Source organism: Crocodylus porosus, unplaced genomic scaffold, assembly GCF_001723895.1.
Source record: "Crocodylus porosus isolate Cpor-Errol unplaced genomic scaffold, CroPor_comp1, whole genome shotgun sequence".
In the NCBI taxonomy this organism is placed as follows: Eukaryota; Metazoa; Chordata; order Crocodylia; family Crocodylidae; genus Crocodylus; species Crocodylus porosus.
This window is the reverse complement of record NW_017728907.1, coordinates 33513430-33538249: the sequence shown is the minus strand read 5'-3', so window position 1 is coordinate 33538249 and position 24820 is coordinate 33513430. Positions and strand designations below refer to the sequence as shown.

Here is a 24820-nt window from a genome sequence, read left to right as displayed (position 1 = left end):
GGTTCTTCCTCCCCAGGTGCAGCACCTTGCATTTGTCTAGGTCCAATTGCAGCCTATTCCTCCCTTCTAGCATGCCCACATCCCCCCACATCTTAGTGTCATCAGCAAATTTGAATAGGGTGCTACTTACCCCCTCGTCCAAGTCACTGATGTGTTAAAAGCAATGGATGCATGACATTGGGATCTACTGTATAGGTGGATAGAGGGTTGCATGTTTTGAGATGTTATGCAGAAAGAATCATCAGGACTTAGATGTAGACTGAACATGCAAACTCAGGTTATATGGCTGAATGATAGGCAGGAGGATCATGTTGTCAGCAGTGGCTGATACAGAAATTAGCAGGGTGAGCCTGACACATAGAACGTAATATAGAGGATAGTTTTAATTGGTGTTAGAACTTTTAAAAAATATTTGTTTAATTTTTAAATTGTAGGAATCTCAAGTAACAAGATTACAAACCAGAATTGCTGGGCATGAACGAACAGAAGGTACCAAGCAGCTACCAGTCCCTCTTGTATTATCAACTCATGCATTGTTCAGTAATCAAGAACAGGATTCTTCCAGACACTCTTATGCTTCATATTTTAAACATAGAAAACTACGTCGATCTATAAGTGCTAGTGACTTAAGTGTTAAAGACAGCGATTCACTAGATCTGTCAAAAAGCACATTAGATGATTTCAAACAAATACTGATGTTACAGTCTTCAGTGATTCAAGATGGTCAAAAAGACTTTTTTCATACAACAAATAGATTGAATGAATCCTCATTTGATCCCCTGACATATGCTTTAGATGAAGATATAGCTTCTGACTGTAATGACTTCCAAACTCTTCGTGGAATGCTAAAATATATCAACAAAGAAATGAGGAAATCTGAAAATGCTTCTACACATATATCACTTAATGCAAACTCAAAGGAAAATCAAGCATGTGCTTCTGTGGTAGGGTAGGTATTTCTTAATCTAATTGTGAGACTGTTTACATAAGAAAAGTTAAGATTTGCAGGGGTTCCAAACTGTACCCAAAGTGTGGGTCTCATATGAGTGAGACCTTTTTCATGGACTCCTTCATCCCTTCCCTCCCCCTAAACTCCTCCCATTTTTAATAAAAATAAATTGTAAACTACTTTAAACTCAGCAATTGGTGTCTCTTGCAGTGGTGGAAGCTATGACAATCAAGATCCGTTAATGATTCTAGCCAAAGTTTCATGCTATGACAAAAAGACCATGGACTTAAAACCATAGCTAATTTATTTTATATGTGGTCCATTTCACAAAAGAGCTAATTTTAAAGAACAAAAATGAAAGCTAGATTACTGCTATTATCTTTGTACAAATGCATTTTGATATGACAGATTAAATAAGAAATTTGAAAGAAAGATTCATATTAAAAATATCTCTAATATGCATTATTATTTCAGGAGGGACAAAGATTAAGAAGAAAAGATACCATCAGTCTGATGAGCAATAAAGCCATAAGTGGAATTATTTCCAACACAACATAGAATTCAAAGCGAAAGTGTTAATATAGTCATGTGTATATATTTTAATGTATTTATGTTGGCTGAAAATTGCAACCTTTTTATTTTTCTAAATGTATTATTATTGTTTTGAAATTTGTATAGTAATTCTGTTTTGGAAATAAACTTATTTTTGAAGGTTTTATTGAGTTCTGGGGATAAATATAAATTATCCAGATTTACTACAGCTTTCTAATCAGTTCCCTTACTTTTTTTATATCTAATTTCTACTTAAAAGTCCTAGTAGGTGTTTAAAATCTTTATTTTCTTTATACCGTAAATGAATTGTCATTAGTAAGAAATTTTTTTCCACTAAGCTGACAAATACCAAGGGGTTCTCAACCCCTGGCCTGTGGGCCAGATCTGGACACTGGCCCATGTCATCTGGCTCACAGGGCTCACCACAGGTCCATGGGGAACCCCATGGCCATGGCTCTGTGTGTATGATGTGGTGCACAGGGCCCAATCCTGGCACACAGGATGGAGCAGGGCCCCAAACTTCAATTCTGGTACATGGACATGGTGCAGGGTCTGAGCTGGCCTGCAGACCGGCCCCGTGCTATTTGTCTGCTGGGTGGCCAAAACCTAGAGCACTGCTTTAGACTCAATCATAATATTCAGTTATGATCATAAACATCACTATGACAAATCTTGCTACCACAAATAGTTTCATTTACAATTTACTGCAGAATAAGTGCTAAGGAGAATTCTGCAGTAACTGGCCATGTTTATGGTCTAATTTTGTGGTAAAGAGAAGGTGTGTCCTCAATGAAAACAGGGTAACCCACTATGACTTAGCTTCCATTAATAAATGGCAGGGTAAGAATGTGTACATTTGGGCTTTTACCATCACCTACTGACAGTCAAGCTCTGGTTCTTTTTACTTCCACAATAAGTTATTTGCATACTTCCATACTCTCGGAACTTGGTCCTTCTCTAGCTGAAGCCCATGAAAAAGCTTCCATTTCAATAAAAACAAGTATGTATCTTGTTTTTATAAACTGTAATAAAATAAATTGTTTTTGCTGCTGCTGCTTCTTTTTAATATCACACAACGGAAGTCATGGACATACTTTTTAGCCAATTTAAAAGGGGGAGGAGGGCTGCTGCTCTGGAGCATGCAACAGCTGTTATAATGTAACTGTTAGGTCTGCATGATCCTGTAGCGATACAAATTAGCTAAATCAAGGGTGTCAAGGATAAGGCTTATGGAACCCCCATCATTCAGTCCCAGACCTGGATGTGGTGCTCACCTGGCAGGTCCTGGACATGTACCACACATAGTACCTACTCTGGAGTCCACTGTGCACACAGCATCAATGCAAGGCCAGTCTGGGTTGTCCTCGCTCTTCTCCCCCACCCACCCATTACATGCTGGATCTGATGCCTATTTTGGCTGGTCCAGGATGTGATCTGAGTGTGGCATCCTCTCTGACAGGTCTGGGGTGGGGGTACCATTTGCAGTGTAGGACCCCATCTGGCTGGAGCACAGTTCCAGAGTAGCCAGAATGGGCTCTGGATCTGGTATACAGAGGGGAGAGTGGCAGTGTGGGGAAGGGGAGGGGCTGTAGGCCTTATCTGAACCACAGGGATAGCCTCACACTGTCTGGCCTGTGGACCGGTCCTGTGCCACTCATCTGGCTCATGGGTTGAACTAAATCACCCTAACTTTGGCTCTGAATGAACCAGGAGTAAAGTTGGAGTATTTTTGCTAGTTGGATCACTACAGAATTATGCAGACATAACAGTTACATTTTAACAGATTATATTGGTATTGTTGTCACATCAATTGTCATACCCTTAGGTTGCAGACAGATCATACAATTGCAGAATTTTAAAAAGAGGGAGGGGACTTAGACCTCATGACTACGTTAGCTTATCCTATGGAACTCTGTGCATCTATTCCTGTTCCACAATAAGTGAAGCTAAACTGGAACACTTTACCCCAGAATGAAACCGTTTCTAAATCACATGGTATGATGTCGTCTTATGGTGATTTAGAGAGGATGCACAAACCACTCACAATCTATAACATTTGAAACCAAGTGAGGTCCTCCCTCTTTTCATTTGATATAATTTTCAACTTTTTTTTTCCTTACCCCCTCAGCCGTGAAAAATGCCTCTAACACATGTATTAAAAATACAGGTGCAGGGATGAAAGGTGAGAGTGAGATGAATTCAAGGACACTAAATCTGTTTCTGGTATACAATGTTGAATTTACACAATTAAGATCCCAAAGCTTGACATTAGATTATATTACTGGTATGAGACAAGATAGTGTACTTGCGTGAAAAACATGTTAGTAAAGCTATTAGCTTGAAAAGTATTAAGTATTTAAAATCTAATACAAGAGGAACAGAAAATAATATAGTGCAGGCCCAAATTTGCATGTTCACCATGCTAAGGGTGTATGTAGGAATAGCATCCCGTATTTCAGCAGTTGCGCAGATGAATCAGTAAGTAGCCAGCTAGATCGTGCATAATCATTTTTATTCAGTGTCATGAAAACTTGTTCCTCCAGTGCAACTAGTCCATTACAAGCAGTGCTACAAACTTGGTTCACTAATTTTTGCTAGTACAGACAAGGTCTAAATGCTTTCATTATAAAGTACATGTTTCTACAGTTCCAAATGTGCATGACTGACTTCGGTTGTTTGAAATTATCCAGTGTAGCAAAAACACTTAATTTAATTTTGAAAATAACCACATTTATTGTACTTTTTAAGCAAGCCTTATATTTCTCTATCGTATAACAGCATCATTTTTAAAAATCTTTCCTCTAGAGTTGTCCTGCAGGAGTGAAAAAAAAAAATTGTGCACCAAGTTCACTCAATCTTTAAAACAGCGGAACAGTAAATGTTAAACCCCTCAAGCCAGGATTTCAAGTGGAAGGCCTGACCCAACTCACCCTTAATCACAGTCACATTATCACATTATTAGAATTCCATCAACATGTGTTACATAAGGCCTAGCTAGCCCATCTTTCATGTGCTAAATATAAATGTGCATGAACAGCAGAAACATTTTGCCTAATAACTGAATCAGCTAAATGGAAATTGTTTTATCTGAATGTTGGTTTCTCTGCTGAAGCCATTGATCAAGATCTATAGTTAAATTGAATCGTAATTCCATTCATCTCACTACTTTTGGATGTTTTGTCAATTTCAAACAATGTTGTTTGTTTAAAAAGTTAATTATTCTGCTTGATACACTAGCAAATGTATTTTTAATAGGTGTGCAAACCAAGGAAATCCATTATGTCAAACCATAATCTTACTTAATTTCAATAAACCATTTCCCTGTGTGCAGAGGTAAAATGGTTAGTAAAATACTGGAACATTAAGCACACGTTTCTGAACTGTATTACAAAACAGCTTATTGAGATTCTTACAAATATTTGATGTGTATAATAGCATTGCAATTGGCTGGATGTCATTCAGAAGTTTCATGACTTATTTTGTTAGTTTTGTATAGCTGAAGAAAAATTGCACAAGAGATTAAGTTTCCATTTCTTACTAATGTGTTACATATTTATTAACTATGCATATATAACATTAAAGGTGGACCCAGGTCCAAATGCCACCCAACTTTGGAAGAATTCAGCTCTAAAACTTTCTAGTCCAGTGCTGTTTACAATGTACAATGTACTTATTTTTCTCGATATCTAAATAAAAACTTTGGATAGGGCCCCAAGGTATCTCCCTGAGTTCTTTAAGCCCAATCACTAACCAAAAACAATATTTTAAAAGACGTTCTAGTACTTTTAAGGATGCCAAGGATTCACTTTAAGCTATAGATCCCATCCCTCACTTGACACTTAGGATGCCTATTTGTTTGCGACCCTTTCCATGATTTCCTTGTTCCTTATTAGGGGAAAAAAGAAGATCCCTTCTCACTCTGATCCTGCTGATACTGCAGAGAATACCACTCCCTAGAACAAGTGGTACCAAAGGGATTATCTGTATGACAAACATGGTATATTGTGAACATTCTCCCTCTTCCCTCTAACAAGCTGTCTCTGGCTTGATATGTCCTAATTTCTATTATCTTTTCCCATTGGCTTACTTAACATCAGATATTCCACTAATTTTAATTATATAGTCACATATTTATCTCAATACCAGTCTCTTACATAAGTTTTTAAATTAATAATAGTAATTTAAAATAATTTTAAAATGTAAAAGCATTGGAGAGCCTCATGGGCCAGAGGGAGGCAGGCTTAAAATAATATGAGTAAAAGCTTCAAACATAAAGGAAAATAGTACTGTATTTACTGAAATATAAGCTGAGGGGTTTTTTTTCCCCAATCAGCATGGGGAAAATGCCCCTTGTTTTATATTCCATAGGAAGTGGACGGGGAAGCAGGTGGCTGCTGTGGCTCTGACTGAGCTCTGGTGAGGGCCCACTGGACCCACAACAGCCTCGTGACTCACCCCCCATTTCCCCTCTGCAGCTTCTGCCCAGCCAACTCCCTTCACTCTCCCTGACTCTCAGGTGCAGCTGGGCTCCCACTGGGGCTGGGGTCTCCCTAGCTCAGAGCACAAGCCTTGACACTGCTGCCTGGGCAGGCAAAGGCTGTGCTCCTGGATGGAGCAGCCCAAGAAGTGTCTGCCAGGGTGGGGGTGAGGTAGAAACTGAGAGGAATTTGGGGGAAAGAAGCTACTGAGAGTTGAAAGTTGGGGGGTGCAGGTGGTGGAGCAGGAAGGCTGCAGGGGGGAAAATGGGTGGGACAAAGGGCAAGTGTGCCACCTGACCCCCTCCGGCTCCCCCACCCCCAGCCCGCCACTGCTTTCTGTGCTGTAGCAGTGGGGTGGGATTTAAGACAGCCCTTCCATTTTTAGGTTTTATAGCTGGCAAGTTATAGCAAATTTATAATCTTTCCATGTATAGAATCTAATTATTGAGGAGTCATCTTGTATTCGAGTAAGTATGGTAATATATTTTTGTGAGAGCAAGACCAGAACCAAACACAACCCTGAGGAGTCTCTCAGAGGCACTTCCTGACATTTCTTTGCCCCCTTTCAGAACTAACCTTTTTTTCCATTTCACTTCCAGAAACTCTACAATTCTATTGGAACTTTTAGTTGTGAATATTCAATAGTATCAAGTCCTTGATTGTTTTCTTGGCAAAATCTCCCCCACTTCTGTATTTGTGGAGAGCCTTGACTGTAATACAAGTGTGGTTCTCTTGCAAGAAAAAAAGAAAGCTTGAATCCTTTTAACAGCAGTGAGCTAGTCTTCATAAGGGTCTTCCTTATACCAGCATGGAGCACTTCTTGGGCACTGACCTTCACCCCTCACTTACATAAGTGATAGGTACAATTCCAATGAGGGCTGTAGTAGTGGCAGCAAAATAGAAATGCAGGAAGTAGAAACTTCTGTGACCAAGTACATGCAGCCCAACTGTTCAGCTGTTTAAATTTTTCTGGACAATTAACTTACAAAATTTTAAGTTTAATGCAGTTTTTGCATTTCATGTGCTCTGTATTGATGGTTCAGATGCACAGATTCATGCAGAAGGATGTGATCCTGTTTGTTTCCAGTTGGAGATTATCCCTCTTAATCATACAATGTCTAGGTGTGCATTTTCAGATTTGTTGACTCAGTAAAACTAAAGCATTAATAACCAGTACCATTAAGCTTTAGACACAGTATTTTAGTTGTAGCTCCTTGGGTCTGCAAGAATCCTCATTGTAACTACCATCCACTTGAAGTAATGGCTCAGAAAACTGTACTCATTACAGGTTGCTCCTCCGGAATTGGACTGGCCTTGGCTATAAAACTGGCCAGGGACAAACAGAAAAGATTTAAAGGTAATGCTATTTCTGTTTACTATTACAAACTACCATGTCATCTATGTTAGTCACTTCAATATGTTTGTCACTTAGCTGCTCTGAGCCTTTCAGATAAGGTGGGATCTAACTCTATACAAATAATAAATATTGTGCCTTAATAGGGAGGACTAAATTAAGTGCAGGTTTCTCAATGTGTGGATGGATTTTAATTAAAATGTATATGGGTTCTTGGTTCAAACTCCCTTTCCTCCACTCTTAGTTTCAGTATTTCCTGTTGAGAAGATACACGGCAAAATGAACAGCTGCCAATTCTGCTACTGTACTAAAACTGTTTATTTGGAATTAGTGGACTATATGAAGTATAGAATTAAAGTTGAAATTTAATTTCATCTTTAAAAAATTACAATCTGCAGCATGCTATGTGAATATTATTGTTGATAGTTCCATTCTACTGTTGTAGCCAACTTTGCTTGTGTTAGCAGAATTTTGTTTGGTCTAGCTGCAATGTTCTATGTTGGGAGTAAAACATTGTGTTTTGAGGGAGGGCAGCAGTTAACTGTTTTTTTTCTGAGAAGAGGATTCCAGTGTTTCAGTCAGACAAGGTAAATCTAATATCTTTTAGTAGACCAGGTCAAATAGATGGAAAAATTCTTCTTCGCAGGCTTTTGGGTATAAATACCCTTCATCAGGCTAAGGAAGCATCTGCAGTTGGTGTGTGCTTTTCCTGGATGGAATGAATAGTAAAGTCAGAAGCTAGTATGCATGCAAGAAAGGCAGTCAGTGAAGATGTAAACTGAGGAGTCAGTGGGTGAGAGACAAGCTGGGAGGGAGTGGGGTAGGGGAATGAATGTTGCTGGTAAGTAGTAGAGAGGTACCTGGGGAGTCAGATGTTAGGCAGGTTATAATGTGTCATAAATCAAATGTCTATATTTAGTCCGTGATTTTTTGTATCCCGGTGGTTGATAAAGTGAAATTCATGAAATGGAGTGTTTCAGTCACACACTTAGGAGTAGGAAAATTTGGTGTCTCTACTTTCCATACAGAAGGGAAATATTTGCTAAACTATGATTGTAGAGTAGCCAAGAGGTGGATTTAGTATCTGGGGCAATTCGGTAGACAATGTTCACTCTCTGCAAGTATTGTCTCATTCGTCAAGAAGTAATCTGAAAGCTGAACTGTATTGTACCAGTAGTTTTGCAGTCTGTAAAATCATTTGTATTTTACTTTCTAAAAAAGGTTCTAGGTGTTCTGAACATGCTGGCTATGAAAGACTCAGGTCAGCCACGGACACACCCTCCCACCCTTGCATTCTTTCACCAGGCTGCACCCAGCTGGGGTTCCCCCCTACCTCATCCTCAGCCAGCTAGAGGAGTTCTCTGCTCTGTGTTAGGGAGCAGAGGGGCAAGGCAGACAGCATAGCCTAGGGCTGCAAAGCATCCTGAGATAGTAGTGGGCTATAAGTTAACTTGATCTGGGACAGACGTTCCATAAACTAGTTTGACTTAAATCGGTTAAGTCTGATACTACATCCAACCAGGTATACTTAAACCAGTTTTGGGAAAGTAGTTTAAATGCACTGTACTTCTGTTCTTTTAAAGAAAGTAGGTGACTGTGGTGTCAATGCCTACATAGTCAGATGGGTCGCAAATTGACTGGAGGGCCGCACCCAGAGAGTGTTGGTGGATGGGTCGTTTTTGACCTGGAGAGATGTGGGCAGTGGAGTTCCCCCAGGGCTCGGTCCTCGGGGTCCACACTGTTCAACATCTTCATCAACGACTTGGACGAGGGGGTGAAAAGCACCTTATTCAAATTTGCAGATGACACTAAGATGTGGGGAGAAGTGGGCATGCGAGAAGGGAGGGACAGGCTGCAACTAGATCTATACAGGTTACAGGGGTGGGAGGATGAGAACAGGATGGGATTCAAAACTGACAAGTACAAGGTGATGCACCTGGGGAGGAAGAATCAGCACCATACCTACAGGCTGGGGAACTCCCTTCTTGTCAGTGCAGAGGCAGAAAAGGATTTTGGTGTCATTATTGATTCCAAAATGAACATGGTCCGACAGTGTGGGGACGTGGTCAGCAAGACTAACCGTACCTTGTCATGCATCCACAGATGTATCTCAAGCAGGTCCAAGAAGGTGATCCTCCCCCTCTACGCGACACTAGTCAGGCTGCAGTTGGAGTACTGCATCCAGTTCTGGGTGCTGCACTTCAAGAGGGATGTGGACAGCATCGAGAGGATCCACAGTAGGGCTACTTGTATGATTGGGGCAGCAGGGCAGACCCTACGAGGAGAGGCTAAGGGACCTGAACCTGTTCAGCCTCCACAAGAGAAGGCTAAGAGGAGATCTGGTGGGCGTTTACAAACTGGCCAAGGGGGACCAGCAGGCTATGGGAGAGTCCCTTTTTCCTCCAGCACTACTGGGAGGAACGAGGAATAACGGCCATAAGTTGACCGAGAGTAGATTCAGGCTAGCTATCAGGAGGCACTATTTCACAGTCAGGGCAGCTAGGATCTGGAACCAACTTCCAAGGGTAGTGGTGGTGGTTCCTACCCTGGGGGTCTTCAAAAGGAGGCTAGACAATCACCTAGCTGGGTTTGTTTGACTGCAGCATTTTTTCCTGCCCACGGCAGGGAGTTGGACTTGATGATCTGCTCAGGTCCCTTCTGACCCTACCTACTATGAAACTATAAACCTGTTTCTGATCACTTAAACTGGTTTATTTGTAACTTCTGTCCTTAGCATGGAGGTTCCCAATGCTAAGAGTGCTCACTGGTTGTCTTCTATGCTCCTCCTGCCCCCTCAACCCAATGGAGGTGGTATGGAGAACAAGCTGGAGTGCAGAGATGCTTCAAGAAGCCCTTCACTTTTTGAGGGTCATTCTTAAAACACTTCTCTGGCTATGCCCATCTACATCCTTGCTGTCTGGAGTCCTTCAAACATGTGCATCCAGGACCTAGGCTCCTAAGTCTTTTTTAGGTGCCTAAACTTTGGTCCCTGTTACCAGACATCTTGGCCATAGTTTTTTACAGTATTTTCTCTTACTTATAAGAGAAAGTGCCTTGTTGTAAATTTGAATATGTAAATAGTTTGTTTCTCCATTGGGCACCCTGAGAGTCAAATTGGGGAAGTTATTATTGTTAGGGTGACAATATTTGGATTTTAGGGAGCACTGGATTTGTAGCTGGATAAAGGCATTTTTCTGTGTCTCAGCAAAAGCTGCTGGTCACAAGACAAAGTGATATATTAAAAATAACCTTGCAAATGCATAGGCAAGCAGTTTTCTAACAAGGTCATAGTGTTAGAGCCCATTGTGTAAGAAGAACAAGATGTAACCCACCAGCTATCGTCGGAAGATAAAGTAGAAGCAAGACCTTGGAGATGAAGGAATCTGCAAAAAAATAGAAAGAACGAGCAAGTGACCAAAAGAAGCAGAGGTCAAAGTCTTACGTATGTATTTTTAGCAGAGAGACATGTAAATAAATGAAATGCATAGGCAATTTTAATGTTAATGAAGTAAACAGTAAACAGAGGAGGAGCTTGAGATAGGAGGAGAAATGGGTGGAACCAGAGGTGGAGTGAATGTTACTGAGCATGAATCAAGGTGTATAAAATGTGAAAAGAACTAATGTTCACTGCAGGTCCCCTGGTTCACGGGCTGTGTGTCTATGAGGGACCTTTGCCCAAAGCTATCTCCATTCTGGATAAAGCTGTTGCAAGTAATGTGTGCTGGTGTTTGCTCCCTGCTTGCTCTGGCTAATGATTAACAGGATCCATGAGCAATTGGATCGTCTTCTCCCTAGTCATTGGGTGCCGCATGGAGTCGGGGTATAACAAGTATTATATAAAAATCAAAAATTCATTTTCTTTGCTTTAGGTTTTTGTTCAGAAACTATCATTGTGATATTTAACTACTAAAATATGCTTTCAAAAATTAATTTGGAAATTGTAGTCTTAGTAATTAATCTTTCTATTATGAATGTTGTATTCTCTGCAGTTACAGTTCTGATTATTACTGTTTATGATACTTTGTAGTATATGCCACAATGCGGAATCTGTCCAAGAAGGAGAAACTTGAAAAAGCTGCAAGCAACACACTGGGTAAAACCCTGGAAATAAAACAACTAGATGTCTGTGATGAAGAGTCTATTAAAACATGTGTCAGTAACATTTCTGAGAGGAGGATTGATATCCTAGGCAAGTAATAAATATGAATAAAAAAGTGTGGAGTAGTTGGGAAATGTCATTTAAATGAAGCATTAAATATTTAGGAAAGGTTCAGGTAGACAGTATATTTTAAAGAATAAATGTTTTGAAGGCATCAGTATAAATAAACACAACCAGTAATACCATTCATTCACTTTTATAGTGCCTTCCAGTCAAGTTGTTCTAGACATTATTAAAATATTAATTAAATAAATCTCACTATAAGCTGTTGAAATAGGAAAGCATTTCAACCATATTTTACATAAGGAGAAAACTCCAGACACAAAAAGAATAAATTATTTCTTCAAGATCATATAGTAAAGTTGTGTTAAAACTAAGAGCATAAAACTCTGATTTCCTGATTCTTTGTCTTACACTTCAGACACATGACAGAGTAGACACATTAGATAGCTGTTTATTTACACTAAAAGTAGGTTGAATATACACTTTACAGCAAGGTATTATCCATTGCATTCTCCCCTTTTGTATTGATAGGTATAGTTCCACTGTATTTATTACAATGCTTGTAAATGAGCTGATATTTTACCTTACTTAAAAAAAAGTTATAAAATAACTCAAAGAGAGGGAAGGCAAAGACGATCAATTTTAAATATGTTCTCGTGGTTTAAGTCAGAAGAAGAAAAATGACTCTTGTTTATTTTTTTACCCTTTCTCTTAGTTGCTCTTTTCAACCAGCATGTATTTTCCAATAAAATTGCCAAGTTAATGTTTATTGTACTTACCACTCTATTTTTCATATCTATAGTTAGCAATGCTGGAATGGGGCTCATTGGACCTATAGAATGCCAGACCATAGATGAGATGAAGACTGTGATGGATACCAACTTCTTTGGACTGGTTCGACTCCTGAAAGAGATTTTACCTGATATGAAGAAGAGAAAAAGTGGACATATAGTCATAATAAGCAGTGTCATGGGATTACAAGGCAAAATATTTTGTACTAATGGTTTAGTTCTGTCTAGAAAAATGTACTTGTTAAACCGTGAACTGAAAAAAGTGAGATCTAGTGAGTAAAGCTTTTGCTTCCTATGATGCTGAAGCCGCTAGTTTACAAACATGGGACTCAGTTATGCTATCATTACTCATGCTGTATAATATCCTACTATGCAGCTACTCTCAACGATTTTAATGGGACTGCTTGCAGAGTGAAGTACTGCACCATGTGGGTAAAACTAGCAGATTTGGACCTAAATAGTTTTGTAGAAAATAGGACATTAGTCTTTCACAATATAATTGCATGTAGAAATGTCTTTCTCTCATTTAAAGATACTCTGGAGAGAAGACAAATGCATTTACATTTTATGCAAAGACATTAAAATTTGATTTAAAAAGTTTTCTTCCTTCAGGAATTTTTACTAGAGCAATCTGAGATTTTTAATTAGTGCCTTTGTTTGGGGAAGATTTCTCAACAGTGTATATAAGGTGGTCTTTCAACATCTCCACCCAAAAGAAAAATACAATTGACACTCCAGACTTTAAAAAGGTTATGGTAGTTTTGATTTATCCTTTGCCACTTCCATTTAAACCCTGTGTTCCAAACAGTTTCATCATCTTTCTGAAAAGTTCCCTCTAATGAGGCTCTATAGCATTGCCACTTACTATAAAAAAAACCCTTCCCATCAGAGTCAGCTAATTTTGCAAGTAATTTGGTCTTCCATCCTGTATAAGCTTTTTTGTATGTATAGTTTCGGTTACTTTAATATGGCTTTAAGGTGGATTATTCCAGTGCGTCAGGGGGTCATACAGTCAAGACATTACCTGCAGAAGTTGCTTATATGAGCAACGTTATGCTTGCTCTGTTGACATATACCTCCTTAACATCCCCAAAGAGAAACAACTCCAAATCTCATTGAATCTTAAATCAATCCTGCTGTTATGATGCTTTGGTTTGGAAATTATGCAAACTGCATGGTACATGTAGAGCCCTATACATGTGACCAGTGTATAAGAACCAAAAATACTTAGCACAAACATACACCATAGGCCATATCCTCAGCTGTAATTAAGGAGCAGTTTTAAAGTTGCTGTGATTCACAACAGTTGCCAATAGTACCCTATAACTACAGGTAAAGTGCAGAAGAGCCTCAGCAAAATGCCTTTCTTCTTGACAATCACTGATCAGTGCGTGTGCCAAAAAAAAAAAAATTTGCCATCCACATACATTTATTAGGGTCACTTTTAACATTTCAGATATATGTTACTGTTAAATTAGCCCTGCCTCAGTGAGGATTTTTTATGCCTTCACAACCACAAAAAAATTAAGATTTTTAAAAAAATGCAAGATGTTTTAAAATTCAAAATTATCTTAGCATCTTCCATCAGATAAATTTCTAATGGTTCTGTCTTTCCCTTCAGGTATTTTGTTTAATGATGTTTATGCTGCATCTAAGTTTGCTGTGGAAGGATTCTGTGAAAGTTTAGCCATACAGGCACTTCAATTTAAACTTCGGTAAGAATTGATTTGGAGATGTGGATGGATTTCAAACTATACTTTAAAATATATCATGAGCTATAATTGGTAGTGGTGCAGCAGCAGTGGTTTTATAGTGGGCTTTTAGCCAGGAAAAAAGGATAACGAATTTTTCTTTAACTGACCTCATGGAAGTTATTCATGTACAAAAATGCACTGAAACTTCCTTGCATAAGCTCCTTGCCTTCCCCACTAAAGTACCGAAAATGTTTATACGGCAAAGTAAAGCTACCTTTAGACTGAACAGCATAGGTACTTTAAAAATATGTGTAGTTTATGTGCACATCCCTGGGAACATGAACTCTCAATCTAAAGTATTACAGGGATGTTCTTGTACACATGCAATATGTTTGCCTTGGTATATTTTATTTAGTCTTTGGGCTCATTTATGATAAGGCCCAGGAGAAGCTTAAATTAAAATAAATTTCTAACATTTTTATATATAATACAAGCATGTATAACCATTTCCATAGCATTCAGTAGGAATTGATCAAAATACTGAGGGAGATAGCTACAAGTCAAGGACACAGGATAGCAAGAATTATATATATAAAAAAGGGTGTGGGGTACATGGCAGGGCTTAATTTTTTAAATATAGCTACCCTTTTATTTTAATGTTATTGTTTAAAGAGTTAATAAGATGAGTATGTGTAAGTAGTTTAGATTTATAGGGGGAATGAAAGGAAGGTAGGAAAATGTTGTGGGATGCAGCATTCAAGATTTTTTTCAGGAAAGGTTATAAAAAGTAGCACTTCGGGAACTAGAAGTGTCAAAGTACAGTAACCAGTCATAACTTGTATGCAAGAGCAGCAATCAGCAGACAGCAATATGAGGGTTCTGCTTTACAATCAATAACATGATACAGCCTAAAAATTAGGTGAAGTATTCCTTATCATTTAACACAGAACTGGAATTACTAAGGATCTGCTGTTGCAAAGACCCTGTTCAAAAAGGAAGTGAGTAAGTTTTGAGGACTGAGGTGCTTAAAAACAGATTGGAACTGGAGAAGGAAGTGGTTTAATGACTTAATGTAGTTTTGAAATTTGCTGTTAGGATCTCTGGGCAAAATGACCTCCTTCAGCAAGCCCAGCAACAGCAAAAGTCTGTGCAGATATGCTAAGTATTTATACAGTTCTTAGTACTGCACTATAAAGTGCTTCATAAGGCACTTTATACTGTACCGGATAACCAAAGAGACTCAGCTTTTGGGTTCTTTCTTTCTCTCTTTCCTTCTCTCTTTCCTTTCTGTCTTTCTTTCTTTACTTCTGTTCTTATTAGCATGTGAAACTCTGATGAAGAGGTCATTTATAATTTTGTCCAGAAGACAGTGAAGTTTATGGTTGTCCTTAGCTATTTGTTGGAGAGTCCAACAGTTGCGAGGCAGCACAACCCTCCTTCCTTGGCCAGCCTGGAACATGTGTTTCCTACCCCTCTAGCCAGTCTGCGATGTGTGCGCCACATGTGGCACAGTCGCAGGCTGGGCAGGCACATGGCACAAATCCTGGACTGGCTGGAGGTGGATGCCATAGGTGCCACATGTCCCAGAGTGTGTACCACATGTATTGAACATCCTTGACTGGCCACAGCAGGTGCTGCATGTGGTGCACTTTCTGGGCCCTGCATGCAGAGCTGGTCTGGTGGTGTGTGGAACACCCGAGACCCAGTGGCAGCACTAAGATCTGGCCTATGGGCCATCTTTGACACTGTTTGTCTATAAGAATGGTAGAGTTGCAGGTTTCCCACATGGGAAAAAAAAGATCACTAATATAGTTTTGTTTCTGGAACAGGCTAAGTTTGATTGAACCAGGACCTGTGATCACAGAATTTGAAAAAAAGGTGTATGAAGATGGAATGAAAATGGACCTTTCGGCTGCAGATGAAGAAACAGCTCATATGTTTACTGATGTTTACCTTAAAAATTACAATCAGATTTTTCAAAGCCTGGGACAAAGTGCTGAGGAAGTTGCAGAGGTATTCACTGGTATTACTTTGTACAATATAAGAATCCTCTAGTTGTTTGCTTATAGAACTATATTTAATTGCAAAATTAGATTTAGAATTTAGAAAAAGTGTAAAATTCTTCAGGTTTTAAAAAGTAACATGAATTTTAATCTTTAATACTATTAAGTAGAGAACTGTAACAACTCATCTCATGAAATCTTCTGGATTATAGTGTCACCTGGAGCCAAGATGAGATTTCTGTCACTGAAGGACTGGTACATTTTGTGGCTTATGTAGAGCTTTAGAGCAAGTCAATCTCTGCCTGAGTTCTGTCCATAGAGAGGAAAAGTTGACACAATCAGAGATTTAAAAATTGTGCTTTGCTAATAGTGTCATAGAATTCAAAGCAAAAATTCATCTAGATGATGATGGACAGCTTTAAAACAAGAGTACATCTTTAATATATAAAATACTAATTCAGGCCATGGTCCTGCCTTAGAAGAGTCTGTACTCCCATGCTTCACCATTTACTTCAGTAAGCCGCTATATGGGTGCATAGGTCTGTCTGCATAAAGAGCTGTAACATCAGGAAGCCTGCACGGTCCTGCTAACTTACTGTTGACCTTACAGACTATGATTCTTAATAATTTTTAGTAGGGCTGTCAGTTAATCATAGTTTATGTACATGATTAACACAAATTAATGCATTAATTTTTGTAATACGCATTAATCGCATACATCCATTTTGACCAGGGGTGGGCAAAATATAGCCTGTCCCACACCTTCTTTGGACCTGGCCTGGTGAAGCAGACAAGCTCTGAACTAACCAGAATGCACGTGCACAGCCCTGACCCCGGCCCACCCTGTGTCTGCTCCAGACCGCCCACCCACTCTGAGCAGTGGCAGCAGAGGCAACAGCCGGGCAGAAGCTGCTGCTCAGCTTGAGGGAAAAGTGACTCCTCCCCCTGACTGCTGCTGGGCCCTTCTTGCTGCAGCTCCCAGAGCCCATGCCTGGGCTGCCCTGTGGCTCCTCTCTGCCACTGTCACTGCTGCCTCCGGGCGACCCAGCAGACCAGTGGTGGAAGTGCAGAGGAGCAGTAGGGCAACCTGTGTGGGCAGGTGCAGCAAGAAGGGTCTGGCAGCGCTGAAGGGGGGAGTCGCTGTTCCCCTGCACCAAACAGAAGCTTCTGGCTGGCCACTGCCACTGCTCAGGGTGAGTCTGGAGCAGGCTCAGGGTGGGCAGGGGTCAGGGCTGCTTACACAGGTTCCAGCTGGTCTACTCTGGCCAGCAAAAGTCCAGAGTTGGCATGGGGCAGGCCATGGGCAGGCCAGGGTTGGGGCTGTTGGTGGTGGTGAGGGAAAAACTGTAGGGCATGGAGGCTCTGGGGTGTTGGGGGCGGAGGTGCTGACTATTGCTTAACTGTGTGATCAAAATTGTGATAAATTGCAACTATTTTTTTTAAATCTTGCAATTAATTATTCATTTTTGTAATGGTTTCTCATCCCTAGTTTCTAGCTTTAGCAAACATGTCTGAATTAAGAATTTTTGCCTCAGCCTTCATTTTTGCTAATTTCACATTTTGTTCACCCAAATGACGTGACTCAACAACTCATATTGGTATAGATCAGTTAATAAGTCTGAAAATGTAATTGATACATACAGCTCAGTTGCAGAGAGAGATCCTTGATGAGAGGTACTGATTTTCATGTACTCTGCCACTGATCTCAAACTAAGTAGATATTTTATATTTTTGTGTAGTAAAAAAATTGACGATATTCTCTTAAAATTGGAAAATAAAACTATGCTAGTTGGCCTCAAAAAGAAAGAAGTTTATGTAGTTTCCAAATAATACTAAGAAAAAGCCTTAATGCATTTTAACCACATTAAAATATGGTCATATTTCCCAGAGGATATTGGAAAACTCTAAAGCTTGCTCTACTATTCTGCTTAGTGAAAACTAGACTTTTACATGTTTACCTTGATAAATGATGTTTTGTAGTTATAGTCCCATTTCTCATTTTTACAGCACACAGTAAAGATAATTCTTGCAGAAAATCCACCCTTTCGCCATCAGACCAACACCTTGTACACCCCAGTGACAACTCTGAAATATGCAGATCCAAATGGAAATCTACCTATTGATAGCTTCTACAAAATGGTTTTTCATCATGACAGAATCTTCCATGCAAGTCTTAACTTTTTCAAACTGTTGAGGTGGAGCAGTAGAAAGAACATTGCGTCAACTTAGTTGATATTATCAACATTGTCGTACTTTGAAGATAAATGGTCTTGCCAGATCTGTTGTTAATAATTTTGGTTATCTTCATTTACAGAGTTGTGCCTCATAAAAATATTAGACTTATGACCAACAATATTTTGAATGTCTATAGTCAACATTTATTGGAATTAAAAGTGAAACCTCCTGAGAGCAGTACAAAAAAACTTATTTGTAGAACCTTATTGTAATATATAAGTGCTTTGCTAACAGTCTAGTGATTCTTGAATCACTTACTACCACCTAGTTCTATAATACTGTATTTTAGAGTGTTAGAACAAGCTTGTTGTTAATAATATAAAAGATGTACAGATCTTTAAAATTGTCTTAAAATATAGTAACTGGAAAGTTTAAACAACTGATGAGTGTTTTAGTTTTTGTATAAATAAAAGAACATTGAATGTATTATTTTTTTAAATGATGCTGCTACTCCTAAAGGGTCGAATTCAGCTTTGATATACTTTAGTTGGAATCAATGCAATTATCACAGAAATTACTTTGACCCAAGAAGCTTAAACACAATGCTTTGTGTATTTATAATCACTTTTTAATAATATCTTACAGTTATTTCCTTTTTTAGTAGGAACACATCACTATAATGAAGATTTTCCAAGTTGGAACCTAAAGCTGGAGACTTAAAAAGCCATATTTAGTTTTCTAGATAAATGCAATTAGATTTTCAAAGGTGCTGAATACATGCATCTCCCATTGACTTAACTGGGAATGTAAGATGTTCTGCGTGTTTGAAAATAAGACCTTTTTTTACTGAGATGTCTAAATATAGGTTTAACAACCTACCATTTCAGGCACCTAGATTTGAAAATGCTGGTCTTCAGCTGTCCTACATTTACTGCTATATTTGAATACCTGTAGTAGTCTGCTAAATTATGCCAGTTCCACTGACTAGTTCTGACACATCCTTGGGTTCCGCATACAAAGTCAGGTTTTCTTGTTCTATTTTTACACCTTGGCTACACTGTTTTTGAAAGGTGATATTTAGACTCTAAAGCATGTTCCTCAACAAACTGAAATTTTGAAGTTGGGTAAATTTTTAAAGTAATTCCCTATAGAGTGCTCTCTTAGACTTCCATAAAATTCAGCTTCCTGTACAAACTCCTACCATTTGCTTTCACGTGACCGGGCTCTTGTGGATTAACAGTGGTGTTGACTCTCTTGATTTTTCCCCAGCTACCACTGATCAAGGAGTCCTGCAGAAGAGACTCGTGGCCCTGGGCCTTATGTGATAGCGAGAGGCCAGTTTTCTGGCCTCTCAAATACAATGTCCTGGGTTCCAGATGCCATTGTATCATGGGCAGTAATCACTGCGGAGTCTCACAGGGCAGACACTTGGCCTCAGGCTCTGTATAGTACAGGCCCTTGGCTATGGGCCGGCTGTTGGTGGGCTGTGAATTAAAGTCTCTTCTCTGTGGTGCCTTGCCTGGATGAGGTGCTGTCTCATCTGTGACTGGCTGGCTGGGTCTCACCTGAACAGAGTGGGATCCAGCTCCCAAGTCTGTCTGACTGCTGCCACAGCAAGAAAGCACCAAGTTGTAGGGCCTGGCTCGCTGCTACAAGCCTCCTCAGAGATGTGGGGCCACAAGCCAGGCTTTCCCTGCCCCCATTTGGGGTCTCTTCAAACCATAAGCGTGGAATGCTGTATTATCAGAGGAGTCTAAAATTAGCCTGTGAGTTGGCTAGATGGTGCCTTGTGGCTGGGGCTTGGTCTGCTCCCCTGGGATCTTACCAGTCCAAAGGGCTCTGGTGGGAAGTCCTAACAAAGATCCATAGACGTGGCATAGCAAATTGCTTGTTGATCACTCAAACATAAGTCCTGGGTTCAGCTCAACTGTGTACTTTTCTCCTCCCCTCATCTCTTTCCTGGCCAGCAGGGTTTTTTTTTCCTTTAATTTGAATTTTCCCCAGTCCCTTGAGTTATCACTAGTCAAGGAGATGCCTAGTCCTGGGCTTGCTGGCTTCCTGACCACGAGGTCCCGAGTTCTGGATTCCACTGTGACTTGACCATACCAGGCACCTTAAAACTAGAATGTCCGTGGCACGTTGGCCAGCAACCCATCTGGAAGAAGGAAAATTCCGTCTCGCTGCACGGCACACAATATGTTTTGATTGGTGATAACGTCCCCATTTAAAATTGTGACCATTGTCACAGACCAACTGGCTAAATTAAATATTGCTCCAAAATGATATGGATCCGGATCAGACGTGAGGGATATTGACATATTCCCAAGCATCTTGCAGTTATCCCCTAGCTGCTGGGGGGAAGAGATCAAGCCTGTGCAGTAGGCCCCACAGCCGCAGTTAAAAAAGCAAGTGGAAGAGTGACTAATGAGAACTGGTACAATAAATGCTGAGAGCCTTGCAGGCAGGAGAGAAATAGTAAACCTCTTGGAAATAAGGAATGGGCAGGCAGGCTGATTACAATAAACACAAGGGAAGGATGGTAGCGTAAGAGAACAGGGAGCAGGGTATAGGATCTTAGGATCTTCTCCAATACAAAAGGCAGAAGAAAGAGAGTTGGAGTAATATTGCATGGTTCTGGTCTTGGGAGTAGGTATAAGATGTGCAGAACAGATTCCCTACAAGTATACTGGTGTGGTGCTACTCATGGGAAATGCGCTGAAGCAAAAAATGTCACTTTGTTGACAACACTCCCATTCTCGATCACTGAGTTACATGCAACAGAAATCCAGAAGTTTGTTATAGTCAACAAATGTTTCAGCTTTATGCTTTTTAAAAATACAATGCAACCTATTTACCAAAAATGCCTTGAAGTTGGAACAAACACTCATAGCATCAGTTTACTGAAAGGTTTTCTAAAAGGCAAGTTCCCCAGGGAAATTCCTGAGAAGTGCCTATAAAGCTAGGTTCAATGTGGTGCTGGTAGGAAAATACTGTATTCCTTGATATCATGCATCTAAAATCTGGAGCAACTAATGGTACCATTTAGGGCCGAGGCATCTAAGTCCCTGGGCTGGGAGGCTCTTTCTGGGCAGGTCCAAGGGCAGCAACACAAGTAGGGTTGTGTCAGCACAGCCCTCCGCACCCACCTGGAGTAGCCACGTCCAGCCCCGGGCAGGGCCCTGCCGGGTACCCTGGCTGCCACCAGGTCCTCTAAGGGGGCGGGGACAAGCGAGGGGTGAAGACAAGCATCTGCGGCCGGCTCAGGCTAGTCCCCGTCTGGACAAGGCCCCACCCTTCGGGGCCCAGAGGCCAGCTGGGGCTGCCTGGAGAAACGGCTCTGAGCTGTGCCGCAGGCCCCGTCACTGCTCCTGGGAGGTCTGGCGGGCGGGACCCGGGACGGAGCCAAGCCCCGGCCCGCACACGGGTCTGCGCCCGAGGAGCTTCCTGCTACGCGGCGCCCGCTCCCGCTATCCGCTGCTCCCAGCCGCTCCGGGGAGGCACACGGCCTGGCCCGAGCCCGAGCCCAGCGGGCGGGAGCTGCCCCCACTTCCGGGCCGCGGCAGAGGGGAACCCGGAAGCGGAAGTAGCTGTGCCCGGCTTCCGGCGGAAGTGGCGCTCTTGCAGGCTGTGCCCCGCGTTAGCGCGTTTCCCTCTTGCGGCCGCCCGCAGCCCGGGGAGCCGCCGCCGCCAGCCGAGCCGAGCGCGGGCTCTTCTGCCGCTGTCTGCCTCGGGCTCTGGTCATAAGGCGGCGGCGGCGGCCGGCATGGCCCGAGCGCCCAGCGGCGGCGCGTGAAGGATGTGGCGGCGACTGCAGCAGCAGCTGCGGGAGCCCTGAGCGCGCCCGGCCCCCGGGCGGCCGGTCGGTCCCGGAGCGGCGAGCGCCCCGCGCTGGATGTGAGGAGCGAGCTGCCGCGGGGTCGGAGCGCGGGAGCTAGCGAGCGAGCATGGCTTCGTCGTCCGGCAACGATGACGATCTGACCATCCCCCGGGCCGCCATCAACAAGATGATCAAGGAAACTCTCCCCAACGTGCGCGTGGCCAACGACGCCCGCGAGCTGGTGGTGAACTGCTGCACCGAGTTCATCCACCTCATCTCCTCGGAGGCCAACGAGATCTGCAACAAGTCGGAGAAGAAAACCATTTCCCCCGAGCACGTCATCCAAGGTGGGCGTCCATGGCTTCGCTCCCGCGGGGGCCAGGGTGGGGTGGGCTGCCGGGAAGTGGAGGTCCTGTAACTCTGCCGTGCACGGGTGGTGGGGCTGAGGTGACAGACATAGGAGCCGCGTTAGTTCAAAGTCAAGTAGAAGCTAGGCACTGCACCTTCTAGATCACTGGTTTTCAACCTTTTTCATACCAGGACCCATTTGTAAACATCCACAGCCAGTCCTATTCCTGACCCGCTCTCGCCAGCACCCCCTGTGTGTGGGGCAGAGGGCCCCCAAGCAGCCCCTGGAGTTCTGCTAGCCTGCAAGGGAAAAGCCCTGGTTCCCCATGTATTTCTCCCTTAAAGGAGAATCCATTTTTAAAGTTTGTTTCTACCTGTTTCACGTATTCTTGTGACCCACAGGTTGAGAAATGCTGTTCTAGGACAGCCAAAGTAGACAGATACATATAGCAGCCCAAGCTTTTGGCAGCTGAAGTTTGCCCTCCATCGGGGCTGATGAAACCATCCAGGCTCTGTTTTGTGTCTCGCTCCCTGGAGTGCCTGGGCCAGGTGCCGAATCTTCCCATATGCGTGAGGTGAAGATGATCTTGCCCAGCAGCCATGCAGGCTGCTGCTCCCCCATCTTCCTTACAATGTTTTGAGATCCAGTAATTGGTTTGAGGTTGTATCAGAAATGGGGGACAAGGGGATGATGGAGGGTTTTCACAGTGAGGCCCAGGTCTTTCATCTGATGAGAGTCCAGTCTAAGTGATGTAGTGAGGAGGGTTCTGGGATACTGACCAGGCTGCCTTTGGACAGCTTGGCAATTTCTGTATCAATTTCTGGTGTAGTAAGTGTGTCAACTGGAAATATGCCCTTGGGTTTGCTGATATTTGGTTCCTACCCTATGTGGCTGCTGAAAGTGAGTTTTTCTAGGTTCATTTGTCCTTGTTTGACTATTTCCATAGCTGCTCCATGCTCTCCTGTCTTCAAGGATTATGCTAATTAGGGTGGCTGTTTCATAAATTACCACAAGTTTTGACAGTTTCATTACTGCTCACAGAGATATGAGGGGTAATAGTGAAAGTGAGTAGAGTTTTAGTTTTACTCTGCTACTGCTTGACAAAATTGTGAATTGCAGCGGCGTAACCAGTACTGTTGTCTCCAAGTTCAGAAAGACAACCAAATCGTGCATTTGTAGCATTTCCTTTTAAAAGCTGATTTATTAACTATTAATGAACAATTGAAATAATCTAGATTATGATGGCTTTTACCAACTCAAATAGCTGAAAAGCTTTCCATTTGGAATTTTTAAATGGATTTTTTCAAGTCCAAATTATGGTGAGCAGGTGAATTAAACTTTGTTGCAATAAACATATCTTTGAAACTAATACTTTGTGGCAGCATTGCCTGGAACTTGGACTCTAGAAAGTAAAGCTCATACTTAGATTGTGTGCAATATTTTTGGTATGCTTTTGTGTTGATACATATAGTTGCCTCAAGTAGCCAACAAAGGGACCAGCACCGTTTTTATACTAGGAATAGTAGTGAGGAGGATTAAGACAACCAAGTGAAATTGGAAAATAGAACTCGGAAAGGCTGAAGAGTGGGTAAGATTGATCCTGTGGACAGATTTAATTTAAAATCAGACTAATTAGTTTACCTTTTGTGCACAGTGATTATTTTTGGTAGGAAGCATATTCAAGGGGTTTTATGAGGTTGGATACTGAAGTGAAGTGATGCACACAAGCATGTCTGCAAAGTATTGTCTGTGGTATTTTATTTCATTTTTTTTTTTAAACAAAAAACAACTTTAATTCCAAACTATCACACTTGGGGTCTGTTAAATATGGTAAGGAGGGTGTTACTACCATAGAATTTCATATTATTCTTAATTCCCTTTTGCTTTCTGTATTTACTCTTCAGAAGTGCAGGTGATGGTGGTAGTTTCACATGTTCCTCCCATCGCTGAATCATAAGGTTTTATGTCATTTAAGAAAATAATGTAACTTTTCTATAAGTGGCATATAATTACAGTATTTTCTGTTCCCCATAATCCAAGTGTTTGGGGTTCTTGTTTCTGCATAGAGTTTTCTACAATAACTGACAACATTATTTGAAATTTTAGAAAATCAATTTTTTTGTAAAACAAAACAATCCCCTGCTGCCCCACCCAAAAAACCACACCCTGTTTTTATCTTATGGTATTGATATGCTCCAGTAATTCTGACATGTCTTAGCATTCTGTTTGGATTTACTGCTTAAACCAATTTACTTGGTACTGAAAGGAGGCTTGACTACCATTATTTTCAGGCTCAGCCCTTCTGCCCTTTTAAAGAAGATGCCATGTTTGCTTTCCTCTCCAGTTCTAATATAGTAGCTAATTTTAATGAGAACCTACATTACTGCTGCTGTTAGTAGCAGTTCAGTCTCTTTCACATCTCTCAAATCCATTAAATAGCAGTTGTAAATTTTTCCTTCTGAACGTTATCACTGTTCTGGCACCACTTGTGAGACA

General features: G+C 41.3%; 2 protein-coding genes across 4 annotated transcripts in view; both read left to right on the top strand.

The window, feature by feature from the left end:
* Positions 1–18456, top strand: part of CCDC18 (coiled-coil domain containing 18) — a 69528-nt gene extending 51072 nt beyond the window's left edge. For 2 of the 3 annotated variants that reach the window (XM_019531097.1, XM_019531095.1), the window contains 6 exons: positions 435–489; positions 11361–11522; positions 12298–12477; positions 13908–14001; positions 15810–15993; positions 17991–18456. In XM_019531097.1, the coding sequence (XP_019386642.1) occupies positions 435–489; positions 11361–11522; positions 12298–12477; positions 13908–14001; positions 15810–15993; positions 17991–18212 (897 nt within the window). In that variant the 3' untranslated portion in view covers positions 18213–18456. Of the gene's footprint in view, positions 1–434; positions 950–1426; positions 2553–11360; positions 11523–12297; positions 12478–13907; positions 14002–15809; positions 15994–17990 lie in introns of those variants that run through there. The other variant, XM_019531096.1, reaches the window with a different exon arrangement.
* Positions 18457–21974: 3518 nt separating this feature from the next.
* DR1 (down-regulator of transcription 1) overlaps positions 21975–24820 on the top strand; it is a 33258-nt gene continuing 30412 nt past the window's right edge. The window contains exon 1 of the mRNA XM_019531098.1: positions 21975–22322. Within this exon, the coding sequence (XP_019386643.1) occupies positions 22103–22322 (220 nt within the window). The 5' untranslated portion in view covers positions 21975–22102. The remainder of the gene's footprint in view (positions 22323–24820) is intronic.